The sequence below is a fragment of the Lynx rufus genome, unplaced genomic scaffold, assembly GCF_022079265.1.
Source record: "Lynx rufus isolate CCGP_SWC_20201006 ecotype Redwood Valley unplaced genomic scaffold, mLynRuf1.p SCAF_12, whole genome shotgun sequence".
Classification (NCBI taxonomy): domain Eukaryota; kingdom Metazoa; phylum Chordata; class Mammalia; order Carnivora; family Felidae; genus Lynx; species Lynx rufus.
Genome location: NW_025814826.1, coordinates 18,073,840 through 18,093,196, shown reverse-complemented (window position 1 = coordinate 18,093,196; position 19,357 = coordinate 18,073,840). Strand labels below are relative to the sequence as shown.

Here is a 19,357-nt window from a genome sequence, read left to right as displayed (position 1 = left end):
TCATGAGTTGGGGCCCCACGTTGGCTCCATGCTGTCAGTGTGGTGGCTGCTTCGGATTCTCACTCTCTCTCAAAATAAGTAAATAAACTTTAAAAAATAAAATAAAATAAATAAATAAATAAAAACTATGAACTCATAACCTCATGTCTAGCAAATATATATATTTCCCTCAAAACTGGGGAAATCAAGAATTCTCAAATAAAACAAAAAACAAAAAACTTACAGCAAGCACACCTATACTGAAATAATAGCTGAAGGAGTTCTCCAAATGGAAAGAAAGCAATAAAAAGAGAAACTGCATCAAGCAGAAAGAAAAACACAGCAAAAATGTGGGTAAATAGACTTATTCTCTCATCCTGTTTCTAAATTATGTTTGAAGGAAATATCATACTGATGTGATTCCAAATGTCTGTAAAGAAGGTTTTTAAGAAAATTATAAACAGGGAGGGTATTGGGACATAAAGAAGTTCAACTGGTAAAATGACAACACCAGTAGAATGTGGTAAGCTATGTATATATAATGTAATACCTAGGTCAACCACCAAAAGAACTTCACAAAGAAAGACACTGAAAAACACAGATAAATCAAAAAGGAAATCCAAAAAAAATGTTTAAGTCATCCACGGTAAAGCAGAAAAAAGAAAACAGAGAACAGAGGGGAAAAAAAATTAGATTTGAACTCTAACATATCAATAACTACATAAATGTAAATGCTTTATATGCACCAAGTAAAAGACCAATTGGCAGAGTGTGTTAAAACAGACATAGCAATTCTAAATGTGTATGCACCAAATAGAAATACACAAATCCACAAGTATAGCTGGAGATCTCAACACCCCCTTTTGAACAACTGTTAGAATAGACAATCAGAAAGGATGGAGAAAAATTCAACAATGGAACCTCTTCGACATTTATAGGATACACCTTTTTTTCAAATAACCACAGAAAATAAATCAAAATGGTCCATATCAAGGACCATTAAAATAACAAGTTTAGGGGCGCCTGGGTGGCGCAGTCGGTTAAGCGTCCGACTTCAGCCAGGTCACGATCTCGCGGTCCGTGAGTTCGAGCCCCGCGTCAGGCTCTGGGCTGATGGCTCAGAGCCTGGAGCCTGTTTCCGATTCTGTGTCTCCCTCTCTCTCTGCCCCTCCCCCATTCATGCTCTGTCTCTCTCTGTCCCAAAAATAAATAAACGTTGAAAAAAAAAAAAAAATAACAAGTTTAAATTTTTTTTTTAACATTTATTTTTGAGACAGAGAGAGACAGAGCATGAACGGGGGATGGTCAGAGAGAGGGAGACACAGAATCTGAAACAGGCTCCAGGCTCTGAGCTGTCAGCACAGAGCCCGATGCGGGGCTTGAACTCACGGACTGCGAGCTCATGACCTGAGCCGAAGTCGGACGCTTAACCGACTGAGCCACCCAGGCGCCCCACTCAACAAGTTTAAAAGAAGCATATATAACATCTGTTCTCTGACCATAACAGAATCAAACTAGAACTCAATAATGCAAAGATAACAGCAAAATTTCCAAATATTTGGAAACTGAACAAACTTCTAAATAATCCACAGATCAAAGAAGATACCTCAAGGGAAATAAAAAAATATAGTGAGCTGGATTTTTAAAAAATACAATATATTGAAACATGTAGGGTACAGCTAAAGCAGTGTTGAGAGGGCAATTTATAGCACTAAAAATGGTTTTACAGTAATCTCCCTTTCAAATAAACAAACAAACAAAAACAGTAGTCTCCCCTTATCCACGGAGGAATACGTGCCAAGACCTCCAGTGGATGCCTGAAACTTTGGATAATACTGAACACTATATATACTGTGTTCCTGCCTACACCTACATATTGACAATAAAGTTTAAGTTATAAATTAAGCACAGCAAGAGATTAACAATAAAATAGAACAATTCTAACAATCTACTGTAATAAAAGTTATGTGAATGTGATCTCTCTCAAAATGTCTTACTGTACCATACTCATCCTTGTGACAAAATACCTACATGATGAGATGAAGTGAGGTGAATGACGTAGGCACTGTAAGAATTAGTACTGACCTTCTGACGATATGTCAGAAGGAGGATCATTTGCTTCTTACTGCAGTTGACTGTAGGTAAACGAAATCATGGAAAGACAAACTGCAGGCAAGAGGGGAGGAGTACCATATTAGAAAAAAAGGAAAAGTCTAAAATTAATAATGTAAGCTCCTACTTTAAAGCTTAGAAAAATATGAGCAAAATGAGCTCAAAGCAAATAGAAGAAAACAATAGGAGGAGAAACCAATCAAACAGAAAAATTGAAAACAGAAAAATCAACGAAAAGAGTGTTGGTTCTTTGAAAAGATTAGTAAAATTGACAAGTCTTAAAAAAAGAGAAGACACAAATTACTAATATTAGGAAATGAAACGGGTATCACTACAGCCTTATAAACTACTACAAATACTACAAACAATGCTACACACATAAATTTGACCACTTAGATGAAATGGACCAATTCCATGAGAAGCACAAACTACTACATCTCACCCAACATGAAACTGATAAAAGTCCTACAACTTTATTAAAGAAACTGAATTCACAAATTTAAGACACAACAAAAAGAAATCTCCAAGCCCAGATGGTTTCACTGGAGAAAACTATAAAATATTTATAAAACAATTAACACCAGTTCTATATAATCTCTTCAGAACACAGAAGAGAGGCACTGTCCAATTCATTTTATGAAGCTAGTATTACCTTGACACCAAAACTAGACAAAGGATCACAGACTTAAATGTAAAACAGAACTATAAAATTTTTTTAAAAAACATGTCCCAACAACATCGAGAAATCGAACAGGATCTACCAATGTTCTCCTCCACACAGAGTCTCCTCCAATAACACTGAGATAATGAAAGAAATCATGCAAGATGGCCCAAGTTCAAGCCATAATGCAAGTCAATGAGGATTTCTTCCATTATAAGACAGGGACATACAGATATGGCACGAGAACAAATGAAGAATCAGAAAAATATCAAAGCTTTCGGATACATGCTGTCATACTCACTGGATAGGGAACACTGAAAGGAGCAGCACAAGGACAGAAAGAACAATCCTGGATTGCTGCCAATTCCTGGGGAAATTCATGGGGAGAGAATGGCTATTTCAGGATTCTTTGAGGAGTAAATGATCTGACATTGAGAAGGTGATTATTGCAGCTTGGGGCCAACTGACAAGTTCAGATGAACCATAACATATCATTTATTTTCCATAATGCCATGCATTTAAGTGACCCCTTAAATTGAAATTAAGCAATGTAAGGTTCTCGATGACAGTGGGATCTTTATCTCTTCACCTTCTTACTATAATGTGCCTCTTGTTTTCTTGTTTCACCCCAGGCTCCGTGCTTCTGCTTCCTTTATATCACTGAACATATAAAAACACTAATAGAGAACAGCAAAGTAGCTAAATGCCTTTAAAGTTCTTTGGTTGTCTTTATTTTTCTTTCATGATAATGTCCTTTTTGACTTTGATAGTTCACAAAAAATGTGATAGCACATGTCTTAAAAGTTCATAGCATTCCTTTGTAGAAATGAAGTAGTTTCTGTCTTTAACCAACAAGGATTCCAGACAAAAAAAAAAAAAAAAGCTATGGAAACACCCATTTACCATCTTTATAATTTTTTTCAAATAATGCTTTCTTAATTCAGACCTCGCTTAAGATTTGCCAAAAGCAATGAAAATAGATTATTGTTTCTCTCAATAAGCTAACATTCTGGGTTTTTCTTCATTTGTCTTAACCTAACTTGCAATCTGAACTCAAAAAGAAAGTAACTCTCCACAGGAAATAACTATCATTTATGGTAGTTTTCTCTTTATACTGTGTAATGGTCTGTGCTGTAAAGAAGATGGTGTCCGGGAGGGAAAATTTCCCACTACCTTTCGTGGTTCTTTTGGTTCATGTAATAATTAACAAAGGACAGGTTTAAAAATAGAATACAAAAATCTGCAGGCTATAACACTAAGTCCAGGGTTCCTACACTGACAGCAAAAGCAATCCATAAAAGAAAAAAATTGATAAATTGGATTTCATCAGAATTAAAAACTTTTGCTTTCTGAAAGACTTAAATGAAAAGACAAGCTTTCACTTGTCCCATTATATGTGGGAGGAAAGATTTACATACTACTTATTACTACTTATCTGACAAGGACTCCAATCTAAAATACATAAAGAACTCTTGAAAATATCTCCAATTAGAAAATTGGACATGAAGAAACACTTTATCCAAAAGACAGCAAATAAGGGGCGTCTGGGTGGCTCAGTAGGCTGAGCATCTGACTCTTGATATCAATTCAGGTCATGGTCTCACAGTTTGTGAATTCAAGTCCCACATCAGGCTCTGCCCTGACAGCACAGCACAGAGCCTGATTCTCTCTCATCCTCTCTCTCTGCCCCTCCCTGCTCACACACTCTGCCTTTCTCAAAATAAGTAAACTTAAAAAACAATTTTAAAAAATAGTTTAAAAAAAAAGATGGCAAATAAACTCTTGAAAAGATGTTCAACATCATTAGCCATTAAGGAAATACAAATTAAAAACCACAATATCACCACACAACTACTAGAATGGTAAGAAAAGAAAAAAGAATGATGACACTAAATACTGGCAAAGATACAGCTAGATAAGCTATACATTACTACTGGGATTGACAAATAGTATAGCCACTCTGGAAAATGGCTTGCCAGTTTCATAAAACATAAACACGCAACTATTTCATGACTGAGATGACCCAGCAACTGCACTCATGGGCATTTACCCCAGAGAAATAAAAACTTATGCTCATTCAAACTTCGGTACACAAATGTTTGTAGCAACTTTATTCGTAACAGCCAAAAACTGGAATCAATCCAGATGTTCCATCAATTGGTGCATGGTTAAACACAATGGTCCATCCATACCAAGGAATACTACCTCAGCTCTAAAAATGAAAAAAACTACAGGTATATACAACAATCTGGACAAATCACTAGAGAATTATGCTTGGCGAAAAAAGCCTGTCCCAAAAGGTTACATACTGTATGATTCAATTTGTATAACATTCTTGAAATGACAAAATTGTGAAAATGGAGAAAACCTAAGTGCCTGCAACTGATTAAGGAGAGACTGGAGAGGGAAGGGAAGTGGGTGTAGCCACATGAGGGATAACTGCGATAGAGAAATGTTCTGTACCTTGACTTTTAGCAGTGTCAACATACTGGTTTTAATATTATACCAGTTTTGCAAGATGTTACCATTGGAGAAAATGGGGTACAGAGTACAGGAAATGTTTCTGTATTATTTCATACAACTGTATGTAATAATCTATTATCTCAAAATAAAAAGTTCAATTAAAAAATAAAATGAACATCTTTAAAAGCTCTAAACCTGCTAATCTGCAGTATATGGTCTGTGTTCATTTACCACCATGTCCTCACTTCTACTTGTCATTCAAATCATCCATAAGCAATGAATTTGCCAAAAGCAATGGAAATAGATTACTGTTTCTTGGATTACTTGATTCTTATTTTATGCAGCTAATACCACTCAAATGAAATTACTCTTGCTAAAGTCAATGATAATCTTCCAACTACAAAACAAAATTGAAACTTGCTAGTTTTTTGATTTACCTAGCCTCTAAGTATTTGACACTGATAATTAGTTTATTCCCCTTCCATGAAATTCTCCTACCTCTGCTGGTTGTCCTTGCTCCAGCATTCTCTTCTCTGAGAAGCCTTGCCAAACCTCTCTCATCCCACAGTGGCCTTCTGGATTTACTTAGTAAACTTTATAATATCAACATCATTGATTTCCTTTTTAATCTCCTCTAGCACACCAAATATTCCTAGAAAGCAGTGTCTTAGTTTACCTCTGTATTTCTGAGGCCTAATAAGAATGAAGAGTTGGGGCGCCTGGGTGGCTCAGTCGGTTTAACGTCAGCTTGTGGGTTCGAGCCCCACGTCAGGCTCTGTGCTGACAGCTCGGAGCCTGGAGCCTGCTTCAGATTCTGCATCCCTCTCTCACTCTGCCCCTCCCCTGCTCATGCTCACTCGCTCTCTCTCTCTCGATCTCAAGAATAAATAAACACTAAAAAAATTAAAAAAAAAAAAAGAATGAAGAGTTACATATGCTGCATGACTTGTTTATTAGACTGAAAGTGTAGTCAATAATTTATTCAGGCTCTTTGAAATAAATGAAAGTACCTCTCTAACTCTTACACATTATGTCCTCTGAATCACACTCATCTTGACACAACTTTTAGGAAGCATTCTCCAGTGATTACACAAAGTCCCTAATGTGACCCACACTGATTCCTCTGCCCCAATAATATCATTTTAATTACTTATCTAAACATATTTATGATAGTTGCTTCTGGTTTCATATTAAGGTTCTGAAGGGCAGGCAATTCTATAACTCATAAGCACTTAAGACACAGTTATAGGTCTCTAGGAACTTTATAATACTGAGTGTTTAAAATAAACAGAAAAGAAGACTACTTGTGAAAAATAACTGGGTTAGTGACTAGAAATCAAATTAGGCTACTAAAAGAAAATATTGCAAATGTATCACCCTTTAAAATCATAAATACTGCATCTCAGCCCTGAGAGCCTTCCAGACTAACCTTCGTCTTGTTGAACACTCTTCTTCTTCATTGGCTACCCATCCAACATCAGCAAAAGACACCACTGCATCCTCTCCTGGATGGCTAGGGCTCCATTCTGTTGTAGGGCTGGTAAGCTATAAGTTATAAACAGGAAAGGTGTTTGTCACCAAAATGTTAGAATAAAACTTTTTAATCACCCAAAGGAAAATCATCAGCTCTGGTGTTACAAACACATGGACAGTTTCTAACATCTCCATTGAAGGTCCCCACAAAAGAGAACATCAGTTATGTTGTATCGTTGCCTAATAGGTTTATGACAATCTCTGAATTATAACTTAACTTTATTCAATTTTTATTTTACAGGTCAAATGAGATTGGCTTTAAAAACAAGTCAACAGGGGTACACGGGTGGCTCAGTGGGTTAAGCATCCGACTTGTGATTCCGGCTCGGGTCATGATCTCACAGTTCGTGGGTTCGAGCCCAGCATGGGGCTCTGTGTTGACAGTGTGGAACTTGTTTGGGATTCCCTCTCTCTCCCTCTATGCCCCTCCCAGCTTGTGTGTGCATTCTCTCTTTCAAAATAAATGAACTAAAAACAAAAGTCTTAAAAAAAAAAAAAAAGCCAACAAATACCTGTGTTCATCCTAAAATATTATGAAAATTTTTAGTATTTAAGCATTAAAAAAATCAATTTTTCTGAAGAGATTTAGTCAAAAAAAGTATAATAATAAGAACAAGCAAGCAATACATGTGCTAAATTTGGGAATATTTTTTTTTTATATATATGAAATTTATTGACATATTGGTTTCCATACAACACCCAGTGCTCATCCTAAAAGGTGCCCTCCTCAATACCCATCACCCACCCCCCATCAACCCTCAGTTTGTTCTCAGTTTTTAACAGTCTCTTAATTTGGGAATATTTTTAAATGGATTCGTATATAGGGATGCTGTTAAAGTGCTGAAAATAACATTTTTAAAGATTTTTTTTTAATGTTTACTTATTTCTGAGAGAGAGACAGAGCACGAGCAAGGGAGGGGCAGAGAGAGAGAGACACAGAGTCCGAAGCAGGCTCCAGGCTCTGGGCTGTCAGCACAAAGCCCGACGCAGGGCTCGAACTCATGACCTATGAGATCATGACATGAGCTGAAGTCAGACACTTAACCAACTGAGCCACCCAGGTGCCCCTGAAAATACATTGTTTTAAATCATGATTTTTAAAGTATTAACTATATTAAAGAACAAAACAAATAGAATTTTCTAAAGTTTAACCACGTAAATGACAGAATATTCTGAAATACAAAGAAAAAGCATGCAAGTTCTGAAATTTACCTTGGAAAGTAGATGGAAAGATAATTAAATTAAAGTGTTGTTATAAGTGTAATGCCTCAGAGACAGATGACCAATGACTAATGATTTTAAAATAAAGTTATCAGATTAATACTTCCTAAAAGTAACACTGAGGTTTAAATAAAAAAGAAAATGCAGACTTTTTAAATGAAGAAAAAAGTTAAAAAGGCCAAAGAGATGTACTTATTGACATATTTATCAGAAAAGTTGTGCTGTAACTCATGCTTTGTTTGAACCTTCTCAATACTATCGTTGCCAGATCAGGCTTTTGAAGCTACATTTAAATAATGCTTCTTCCTCAATGGTAAAATATACCACGCAAACACATAATACTGAAACAGTTAAATATCTTTAATATTATGAATAAAATTTTAATTGAACACACTGGCTACTCGTATGTGCACCCATTCTGGTACCATAATTACCTAACATTATCAACTTAATAAAGCAGCATTAGAAAACTGACATTTTAATAACACACTAAGAATATCAAGTATTTGAAATGCCTTAAATTACAGCTTTTGGGCAGGACAAAGGTACAGTCAAGAGGGAAAACAGTTGTATTAAAGGAGTAAATATTTAAGAATCTAATCCCAGGCAAGAACAAAAAATAAACAAAAACTAATAATGAAATTAAGATGAAAAGCCTTTCAAAATACAAATGTTTTAGGGGCACCTGGGTTGTTCAGTAGATTAAACATCTGACTTCAGCTCAGATCATGATCTCATGGTTCGTGGGTTCAAGCCCCACATTGGGCTCTGTGCTGACAGCTCTGGAGCCTGTCTGGATTCTGTGTCTCCCTCCCTCTCTGCCCCTGCCTCGCTCATGCTCTGTCTCTCTCACAAATAAACAACAAAAAAAATTTTTTTAATACAAATGTTTTAAAGCATGTACTTGAATAACTGGCCATAAGAGAAGAAAAGTAAACACTTTAGGAAGTACATTACCAAGGGATACGATCAAAGAAAAATCGAAAGGAATTTTTATACTTCTCCCCCATTACATTTTAGGTATTTATCCAAATAAGTCAATAAACACACAGATATTCAGTCAATGGGTATCTCATACAACTTAAATTAACATAACTCAAATGGGCATCACATCTGATCTTAAGAGCCAGAGAAATCTGGCAATATTATTCCTATCCACTATTGAAAAGAGAATGATGGGGGTGCCCAGGTAACTCAGTAGGTTGAGAGTCCAACTTCGTTCAGCTCAGGTCATGATCTCGCAGTTCACGTGAGTTTGAGCCCCACATTGGGCTCACTACTGTTAGCCTGTCAGTGCAAAGCCTGCTTCAGATCCTCTCTCTGACCCTCCCCAACTTGTGCTTGCTCAAAAATAAATTTAAAAAAAAAGAAAAGACAAAAGAAAACAGAATCATGTATTAACATTCCTATAACATTGTATTAGGGAGATTCCAAGTAGATTACATGGAGATACTTAAACAAAAAGGTCTCCAAGCCCTGTGGAAACTCCTAGAAGGAACACAGTATTTAATGGGCTATTCTGTACAAGTGAAAGATCATAAAAGTAAAACCTGAATGATGAAGATGCTAGTTCATGAAGATCAGTCTGTTTATAACTATTTTAGAAAATAAAATTGTAGGGGCACCTGGGTGGCTCAGTCGGTTAAGTGTATGACTCTTGATTTTAGCTCAGGTCATGATCATCTCATGCTCGTGAGATCGAGCCCCATGTCAGGCATGGAGCCTGCTTGGGATTCATTCATATTCTCTCTCTCTCTCTCTCTCTCTCTCTCTCTCTGCCCCTCTCCCTTGCTCATGCTCTTAAACTAATTAATTTTTTAAAATGATAGTAAATAAAATTTTATTTCAATAGTTACTAGTTTGTTGGAAGTGACGTATATTTAAGACAAGTAAAATGAAGTTTTGACTTCAAGACTTCTTACTTTCCCACAAAAGTTACAAAAATTAGTTTTCTTCCTAGGTATTTTTGTTTATAAAAGGAGAAAAATGATACTTTTCTAAAAACAAATATTTAAAAACATAAATCAACCCATTTTTGACAGCTTTTCAGAGTATTTTATAATGTAAAGATCAAACAATGTATCTAAATTTTACATCTGTAGTACCTTCAACATATTAAACATGAAATGTTGCTTACTGCATAAACTTAAAAAAACAAAAATTTTCCATTGACTTAGTTTACAATCTTACTAAGAAATTATTCTAGGTAATCACCAAAATAATACCCTGTCTATATAACACATGTTCAATGAGATGAAAATACTGATACTGTCAAGAACCAATTCCAGAATTGATCATATCTGTATCATTACTAATGGACATCCTGCCCCACAGAACAGTCATCTTAATATTTAAGTCACATATCTACATAACAGTGATTTATGCCATTAAAAAAGAAACAAAAAAAAAGGCTAACAAAGTCCCTGGGGAAACCAAACTCCTCCAAAACACAAAATAAAACTGAAAATACAGTAACACTAATCTTATTTTAAAGATTTAAAGTTGTTGCTGAGGGGTGCCTGGGAGGCTCGGTTGGTTAAGCGTCCGACGTCGGCTCAGGTCATGATCTCACGGTCCGTGAGTTCGAGCCCCATGTCAGGCTCTGAGCTGACCGCTCAGAGCCTGGAGCCTGTTTCAGATTCTGTGTCTCCCTCTCTCTCTGCCCCTCTCCTGTTCATGCTCTGTCTCAAAAATAAATAAACGTTAAAAAAAATAAATAAAGTTGTTGCTGAAATGCGCACTGAGTAACAAGAATGGAATAGGAGGGGCGCCTGGTTGGCTCAGTCAGTTAAGCGTCCGACTTCAGCTCAGGTCATGATCCTGCGCTTCCTGGGTTCGAGCCCCGTGTCGAGCTCTGTGATGACAGCTCGGAGCCTGGACCCTGCTTCAGATTCTGTATCTCTCTCTCCTCTCTCTGCCCCTCCCCAGCTTGCACTCTGTCTCCCAAAAATAAATAGATACTTTAAAAATTTTTAAATAAAAAAGAATGGAATAGTAAAGACAATTCACTTAATTAAGTACCAGTTAAGGTAACATCAGTGCAGGCAAGGGGGCTGATGGCATGGAACTGTTGGAAGTACAATTTAGATGGCACTACTGACATGCATGGATGACCAATGGGAAGTTTGAAAAAGACAAAGCCAACTTACTGAAAGTTCCAGCAAGGTCCTGTCCTATCATAGCTATCATTGTGACAGAGGAAAAAAAAACAAAACAAAACACACAGTGAAGAAAGAATAGAAAATTTTTTTTTCCAAAATCAAGGGCATTATAAAATTTTAAATTAAAATTAGTATTTATTGATTTGTAAGTATCCAAATTCCTTCCAGAAAGTATGAAAAGTATTTCATTCAGAGCAAAAATTCAGTAGCAGCATTATTATTTTTACTGATCTTAAGTTTAATTCAACATCTGGTACAACTTAAATTACCCAAATTCAATTATATTTCAAAAATTTTACTACAGTAACTTTAGATAATTTTAAATATTCTGATAATGTAAAACTATACCAACTATACCAAGACAAATGATTTAATAAAATGCATGAAAGAAAAATACACAGCTTGTATAAAAATTGAAACACTTAGAATAAAATATTAGAAGAGCTAATTTTGTCCAAATGTGACTTTTCATAAAATAAATACACTGGTACTAGGAACCAGGATTCTCTCGGTTTCTTGCCAAAAAGGGTATAATAGTAAATAGACTCAGTCTATTTTCCACCATTTGTTTATATTCCAATGCAAAACATGCATTAAAAGCAGCACAGCAAAATAATAATCTTTAACTTTTTTAAAAAAATTTCTCTACACTTTTACTAACAGATTTAATTCTTTTTCTACTAATTCTTGCCATAGATAGAAAAACTGGAAGCAAAATTTGTATATTTTAATATAGTCACATACAGTGACACCAACAGGCCACACAATATACCTGTGTAAAGAACACTAAATCCAATATTCTGGCCAAGACTCAGCCACTCATGTTTCTGAGTAGAATGTCACTTTTTAAAAATCAAGCATTTATTAAAGCTTTCTATTCATGCACCTAAATTGAGGTAGGGTAGGAAGAGAAGGTGAGGAGGGAACAGGGACAGGAAAGACATCAGAGAGACAAAGGGAGAGAAATGTGTCTCTCTCTCAAAATAACCTAAGAAGGTAAGTAACAGGATCCCCTGGAGAAACTAAGAAATCAATTACTGAGAATGAATAAAACATCACAATCGTTCATTGTTTAGAGTTACACTTCAAATTACAGTGCCACACTACCAAATTTATCAAACATAATACTGTATCTGCATCTCGTTCTTAATGGCCATTTGAGAGCGAAAATTACCAAGAAGTTTTAACATCACATAGAGTATGACATCACATGCTAGCATATTCCAGAATACTGAAGAGTAACTGAACAAAAATGTGTTAAGTTTAACAGTTAGTTTTAGTATTAATCCAGGCACTTACCTTCACATGGCTCAGACACCAAAGACCACCAGACCACATGAAGTCCCACCAGCCTTCTCTCGGCTCCTCAAACTATAACTTCTGTCTTGCCTGTTCCAGAATCTATGCACATATTCTCTCTTCCACCAACTCCACCCCTTACCCCAACTGTGAAGAGCTGGTTCTTTCTAATCTTTACCTGTCATTCCTCCAAAGGCGCCTTCCAGACAAACCACCAATTATTATCCTGCCCCATGCTATACTATGTTTTCCTTCACAGCATTTAGTATAAACTATATGTCTATTAGAATATTTACTTGTTAAATATCTCTCCCACTGAATCAAATCCCAATAAGGACAGAGATCATGTCTTTTTGGTCCACCATTGATCAACAGCCCCTAGAATAATGTAGATTTCAAGTTTATTTGCTAAATAAAGATGGGCTGTGACAAGTGGCTATTTTACTTCCAGATTTCGTCACGGGGTGTGAACTTTAGTAGAATTCCATTCATTATTTGTTTGTTTACAGAACATTACCTCTACAGTTCCAACAACTCCTAGCAACCCCAGAAAACAGGAGTGGGCAGGGTTTCCACAAGGAAAAAAGGTGGTCCAAGTTAAATTACCCAGAAGTCTGTCAGTTACAAAAGCTGAAAGTCCAACTTCTATACCCACTGCCAAGTGGCCCACCCCACTTTTTCTGGTAGTACTCAAGATTACCTTTAATTTTTTTTGCCTTAAGGTTTTTTCATATGTAATATTTACCACCCCAATAAGCTTTTGGTTCCACGTTTAACTCATTCAATTTAAAATTTATAAAAATGCACCCCCAAAGTACTTGTGTTAACGATTACTTTTGTAACTGTCAATAGATAATTCTGTTACTGCTTTAAGGGAAATTTTCCCTAGCAAAATGCTAAAATACAATATGTGCCTGAAGTTTTCAACCTCAGCTGCATAAGAAGCTCCTCATAAAACAAAACAAAAAAAACCCACAAATGTATGAAATTCTGATTTAGTGAGATTTGAGTAGGACCTATATTCTTCAAAAGCTCTGTGTTTTTGCAGGGAAGGTGGGCATACAAAACTACTTTGCAAGATGGGGCCGGAGAATGAATATTTTGAAAGCTCCTGGTGATTTAAATATGCAAAAAGTATCGAGAACCACTGCAAGTTATAACCTCTGCACCCCATTCCTCCCAATCTTCCAGAGTTCACTGCTTTCTCCAGTTCCTCCATGATCTGAATTTTCTTTCGGTTTCATGAAGCTGGAATAAGTACTAGGAGGAAAAAAAAAACAAAACAAAAAAACAACCTACTCTCTCTTTGTCTTAATCTGGGTTCCTACCCCCAAGGGGGCTATAATATCCAAATATACAAAATGCTTATGGCCAGAAGTGTGTAATTGTGACTCAAGGTTGAAATGTACATATCTGAAAGGTATAAAAAGGCCAAGGAAAGTTTATTTTTCTTCAATTAAAAGTAAATGTGAAGGGTCTACCAGAATAAAATAAAAAGATTCTGCATAGCAAAAAGAAACAAACAAAACTAAAAGGCAACCCACTGAATGGGAGAAGATTTGCAAATGACATATCCAATAAAGGGCAATCAAAATATGTAAAGAGCTGATACAACTCAGTAACCAAAAAACAAATAATCTAATTAAAAATGGGCAGAAGATGGGCGCCTGGGTGGCTTAGTCAGTTAAGTGTCCGACTTCAGCTCAGGTCATGATCTCACAGTCCGTGAGTTCAAGCCCTGCATCGGGCTCTGTGCTGTCGGTTCAGAGCCTGGAGCTTGCTTTGGATTCTGTGTCTCCCTCTCTCTCTGCCCCTCCCCCACTCACACTATCAAAAAATGAATAAATGTTAAAAAAAAATTTTTTTTTAAGTGGGCAGAAGATATAAACAGACATTTCTCCAAAGAAGATATACAGATGGCCAATAGACACATGCAAAGATGCTCAATATCACTCATCACCAGGGAAATGAAAATCAAAATTACAATGACGGGCACCTGGGTGGCTCAGCTGGGGTTAAGCGTCTGACTTTGGCTCAGGTCATGATCTCATTCATTCGTGAGTTTGAGACCTTCATCGGACTCTGCACTGATGGCTCAGAGCCTGGAGCTTGCTTCAGATTGTGTGTCTACCTCTCTCTCTCTCTCTCTCTCTCTCTCTCTCTCTGCCCCTCCCCCACTTGTGCGCACACTCTCTCTCTCAAAAATAAATATCAAAAAATATATAAAAAGCTTAATTTAAAATAACTAAATTATGAAGGGTCTAGAGATCTTGTTTTGAGTCTAAAGTAGCCAACTCATGTCTAGCACTCACAAAACGAAGGACTGGGAAAGGCTATGGGGTTACAGGCAAGTCTCCTTCAAGTAACAAAGCAAAGCAACGCTTTGCTTTTTACATTTATTACCATATTTTATTCCCAGCCCAAAATTTATTGTGCCCATTAACTGGATTAAGGTATAAATAAATGTGCTGGTCTCTGTTCTGATTTGTGACTCTGTAAGTCTAATTTATAAAATCAGGAGGTGAATTATTTGAATAGCAAGCAAGTTAATTTGCTATTCAACTGTCAGGTGGCAATAATAATAATAAAATCACCACCACTAGCACGCTTTTTCTGTGCCCTAATTATGTACCAGTTATTATATTCAGAGCTTTACAAGGATTATCTTGTCTAACCCTCACGACAAAAAGTAATGCACCCATCTTGCCTATCATTACTTGTCTACAAATATATGGGTCAGCTGGTAACAGTGAAAAGATGGTATGATCTGGAAGGAACTATACTGAACTTTAAGGTTTCAGAGGTAAAATTGTTTTGAGGGTTACAGAGTCGAGGTGTTACCTATGAGTGTGGGCGGTAGAAAAGAAATGGAACTCAAAGTCAACAGGAATATAGGAAGTAAAGAATATACATTGCTAAGTTTCAGACAAATCTTCCAAAAGACTGAAATCACCCAGAACGTCAGAGGGACTGGTTTTGACTACCTAACTCCTGCTTCTGAATTGACCCAGGAATGCCCTATTCTCAAGTTTAATCCATTTCAATTTTTGTCTCCTGAATATGGCCCTAAAATGGTGTCTACTCTCCCGGGGTCCAACTGTGGTCCTCAGTTCCAGACTTTCTATAGAATTTACTCATGCTGGGCTCCTAGACAGTCCAAATATATTCCCTACCAAATCCTCAAATGAGCCAGAAAAATAGCAAAAATGCATTTTCAACTTTATTACTCTAAATTGCATGGTTTTTAAAATTCCACATTTTTACATTTCTGATAGATGTAGTTAAAAAATAATAGAGGATACAAAGGAATAATAGCAGATTTAAAATATCTAACTAGCACATAAAACACTCACTTTAATATTGACCTTGAATTTAAAAAGACTCAGTATGCTATAAAACCACCTGGAAGTTAAAATCTCATTATAAACAAATGTCTTCTGTCTTCCATTATATTCTCAAGTAGGTCACCAGTATTTCTCTGATCTTACTCTCCTATGTTTATCCACCTTTACTCAAATTCAGCTCCTGTACTAAATCTAGTATTCTTAATCCTGCTCATACCCTTTAAGCAACTAATAACAATGAGAAAAAGAATCTCTCCAAGAAACTATACTTGGCTCTGGTATTTCAGCCCAGTAACTATCAAGGCAGATTTGGGTTGTTACTAAAAAATGCTAAATTATCTTCATCTCCTTCTATGTATCTCTAGCTACATGAACACAAATGCTGTACCAAGTTCTCCTGCAACTAGGTTAAGTAGACACATAAATGGACAAAAAGAAAATTTTAATAGAACTGAGCAATCAGAAAAAAGTTAATAAGCCTCAGTTAACACAACAGTTATTTGAAGGAAGTTGGCAAATGAAGCAATCAGCAATTTGTGTCTAACTGAATTCTCAGAAATTGTGCCTGAGAATTACCACCAGAGATTTCTTCATTTTTTTTTTTTAAAGCCTATAAATTGATGAAAAAAAAATTACTTCTTGGAAAGTTCCAATCTGTCAATTTCTAGATTGATGCACAAAAGTTTTGCCAGTCAATATGCAAGCAGGATTATGAATGAGCACAACAATGAACAACCTTGTTAGTCAACCTGAACAAATGCTAATTTCTACCACTTACTTAGGAACAGATTTTTACCTCTATCTGCCAGGAGTGCTGATTTATGAGTAAGACATAATATCAAATAAGCTTTCAGGGGGCACTTCTGAGCTTTGGATTATGAATTAAATACATCTTCCACATTTCACATGCTAATCCATTATTATTTAAAACTGGTGTAGATATCTGCTGAACTTTATATTCTTAAATGTCAAACTGAAAGGTTATGTAGTATTACTGTTGTGAAGAATTACTGAAAAACAAGAACATGTCTAACACTATTACAACAAAAAGGAACAAAGCCCAAATCACGAAAATAACAATTTGTCTCCAAGCAAGGAGTAGAGTTGCTCTCAATTTGGTGCTCTCAGAGGTTACTAAGACCTAAGCATTCTAAAGTATTCCCAATTCAGGGTTTCCCTGTTATCTCATTCAGAGAACCACAATTACCTCTTTGTCTTGACACTGTCGTTGTCCAGGCAATGGTTCCTACAATTAATGCTAAGCTTTAAACCTAGGACGGAGAAAGCACCTTACAAGGCATCCACGGATACATCTAAAAATAAACTAGGGGAACAGAGTGGCTGTCCAGATAAGAAGGTATAATAACTAAAGAAAACAATGGTGGTACCTGAAGCCCCTCTAAAGTCACATAAGGCCATGCCCAAGGTCACCTGGGAATTAACAACTACTTGGCTTATGATATGCTTCTAAATCTTAGTATGTGTATTCTTAAGAAGGATAAATGTCTTAAAGAGCTTTAAAAAGCATAAAAATAATCACTTCACAGAGGAAGTAAAATCAGAAAGACTTTACTATAGTTTTATTGTCTTTTATTGGTAGCAGCATGAATGGGGGAAAGGTTCTAAAATACTTTTAAAGCTGTCTTGTCTACTTGTATTTCTAATGCACATATTAAGTTTTGAAACATATAAAATATAGTACCTGAAACTGAACTCTCGGACACTGGATCAGAGATAAATTAGTACCAATTTTCCTTACGATACTTCGAGATGAACCATATGGCTTCCCAGACCAAAGTACCTGAGGAAATAGGAAAAACCAAAGTTTAATTACAAAGGTAATAAAACTGTTACTACAAAGCACTGGACAGTTAATTTAACAAAATATTCACACATTAATTATGGAATCAGAATGCTTTAAATGTTATGGGAAATGAGCTAATATTTCTCAAGTAAAAGTTAAAAAATATATATATATATAGCTGGTTATAATTAACACAATAAGGTTTAATTTAAGGCATTATATAAAAAATACAGAAGAATAATAATTGTAAAACAGAATTACATTTGGAGTAAAAACTTCGCATTTTCACTATGTTTTCATACTATTCTGCAAAGGAAACAATTTTTATCATCTCTGCTATATTTTTTAAAGTTTTAGAATTTTAAATACATATACATTTTTTAAAACCGTGAGTGTTTGTTGTAATGGACTTTTCAAAACAAATCCAAATCAGTACAAAGTTCAGAATCTGAATTTGTACCATTCAGGGTGCTTCATTTTTTGCTACACAAGAATGTCTGGTCAAGGGGGAGTGTGGGTTAAAATTCAGCTACACTGCATCTTCTTGTGAGGCCTTATCCCCAGGGAAAAGGTGTCTTCCCAGTTTACACAAAGGTACTAGGTGGGCTTGTAGTGAGTGACCCTAATGAGCAGAATTTCTCACATGAAATCACAATACACTCAGGACATTATGCTATGCTTAATGCAAAAACAAAAACAAACTCCCAAAGCAGAAAGCAAACAAAAAAAAACCACACATGTAGAATGTTAAATCATTATAAAGTACCTGGAAACTTCTCCCCAAGTATATGATTTTTCCTTAAAGAGAAAAACTATCCGTTTTGAGTGCTATACTTGAAAGCCTGGGCAGAGAGGCAAAGATAGGTGGTATGCTATTAAAAGCAATTTAAAAAGAAAAGAATGAGAATGATATGATCATTATACTTAATTCATTAAATTTTAACATTCAATCATATCCTTAAACTAAATAATACCAAATCAGCTGGCATGTATTCGGAGCAACAGACACTGACCCCTTTTTAAAGTCACTCCATGGCCATTCTAATTTAAAGAATGGAATCACCTTAACATATGCAATATGACCAAGGAAGAAATAAAGTAAACAGCACTGGCTCCAACACATAACCCAAATTAGACATTTAAACCATTCTAAAAGCATGCACAACTTGTAAAATGAGCATAGAAGTAACCTGACTTCTTAGATTTTTAGCAACCAAATCCAATTACAGATAACAGTATGACTCAATGTGAGGATCGTGGGGGTATATATAATACCTCCAGAATATGCCTCAGCTTTTATATAATTCACCACTAATATGTTCAGAGTTTCACTATCACCTGAGAGAGTTCCAGAAAGTATTAGAACCTACACTGGCTACCACAACCAGTAAAAACTGTAACTCTTACTTTGGAAATATAAACTGAAAAGATGGCACAGACTGGAAAATGGGTCAGTAGAAAGATAAGACTAGATCGATATTGAAATATGAATATTAAATAAAGGATATAAGAGGCGAAGCTACTGTGAAGCTTAGAAGGGAATTACCTGTAATTCGGGAATCCGAATCATTCACACCAATCATACGAATAGTGTTAATAACACAAGAGGCATAAGAGAAGAAAAATATCTGACTGGAGAAAAATGGGAAGCATCACAGTTTTACAAATTCAACATAAGAGGCCAAGGAAAAATAAGTTCATGGACAAGTAATTCTAAAACCATATTTAAGCAAACTCTACCTTATACATGTTCATAGGTCTTAATCTTATAAAAAGAAAT

At 35.8% G+C, this 19,357-nt stretch overlaps 1 protein-coding gene across 1 annotated transcript in view; it reads right to left on the bottom strand.

Annotated features, from left to right (window-relative positions):
* MTFR1 (mitochondrial fission regulator 1) overlaps positions 1–19,357 on the bottom strand; it is a 62,921-nt gene that overhangs the window by 16,847 nt on the left and 26,717 nt on the right. The window contains exons 3-4 of the mRNA XM_047073987.1: positions 17,476–17,574; positions 6,645–6,760 (exon numbers count right to left, since the gene is read on the bottom strand). Of these exons, the coding sequence (XP_046929943.1) occupies positions 6,645–6,760; positions 17,476–17,574 (215 nt within the window). The remainder of the gene's footprint in view (positions 1–6,644; positions 6,761–17,475; positions 17,575–19,357) is intronic.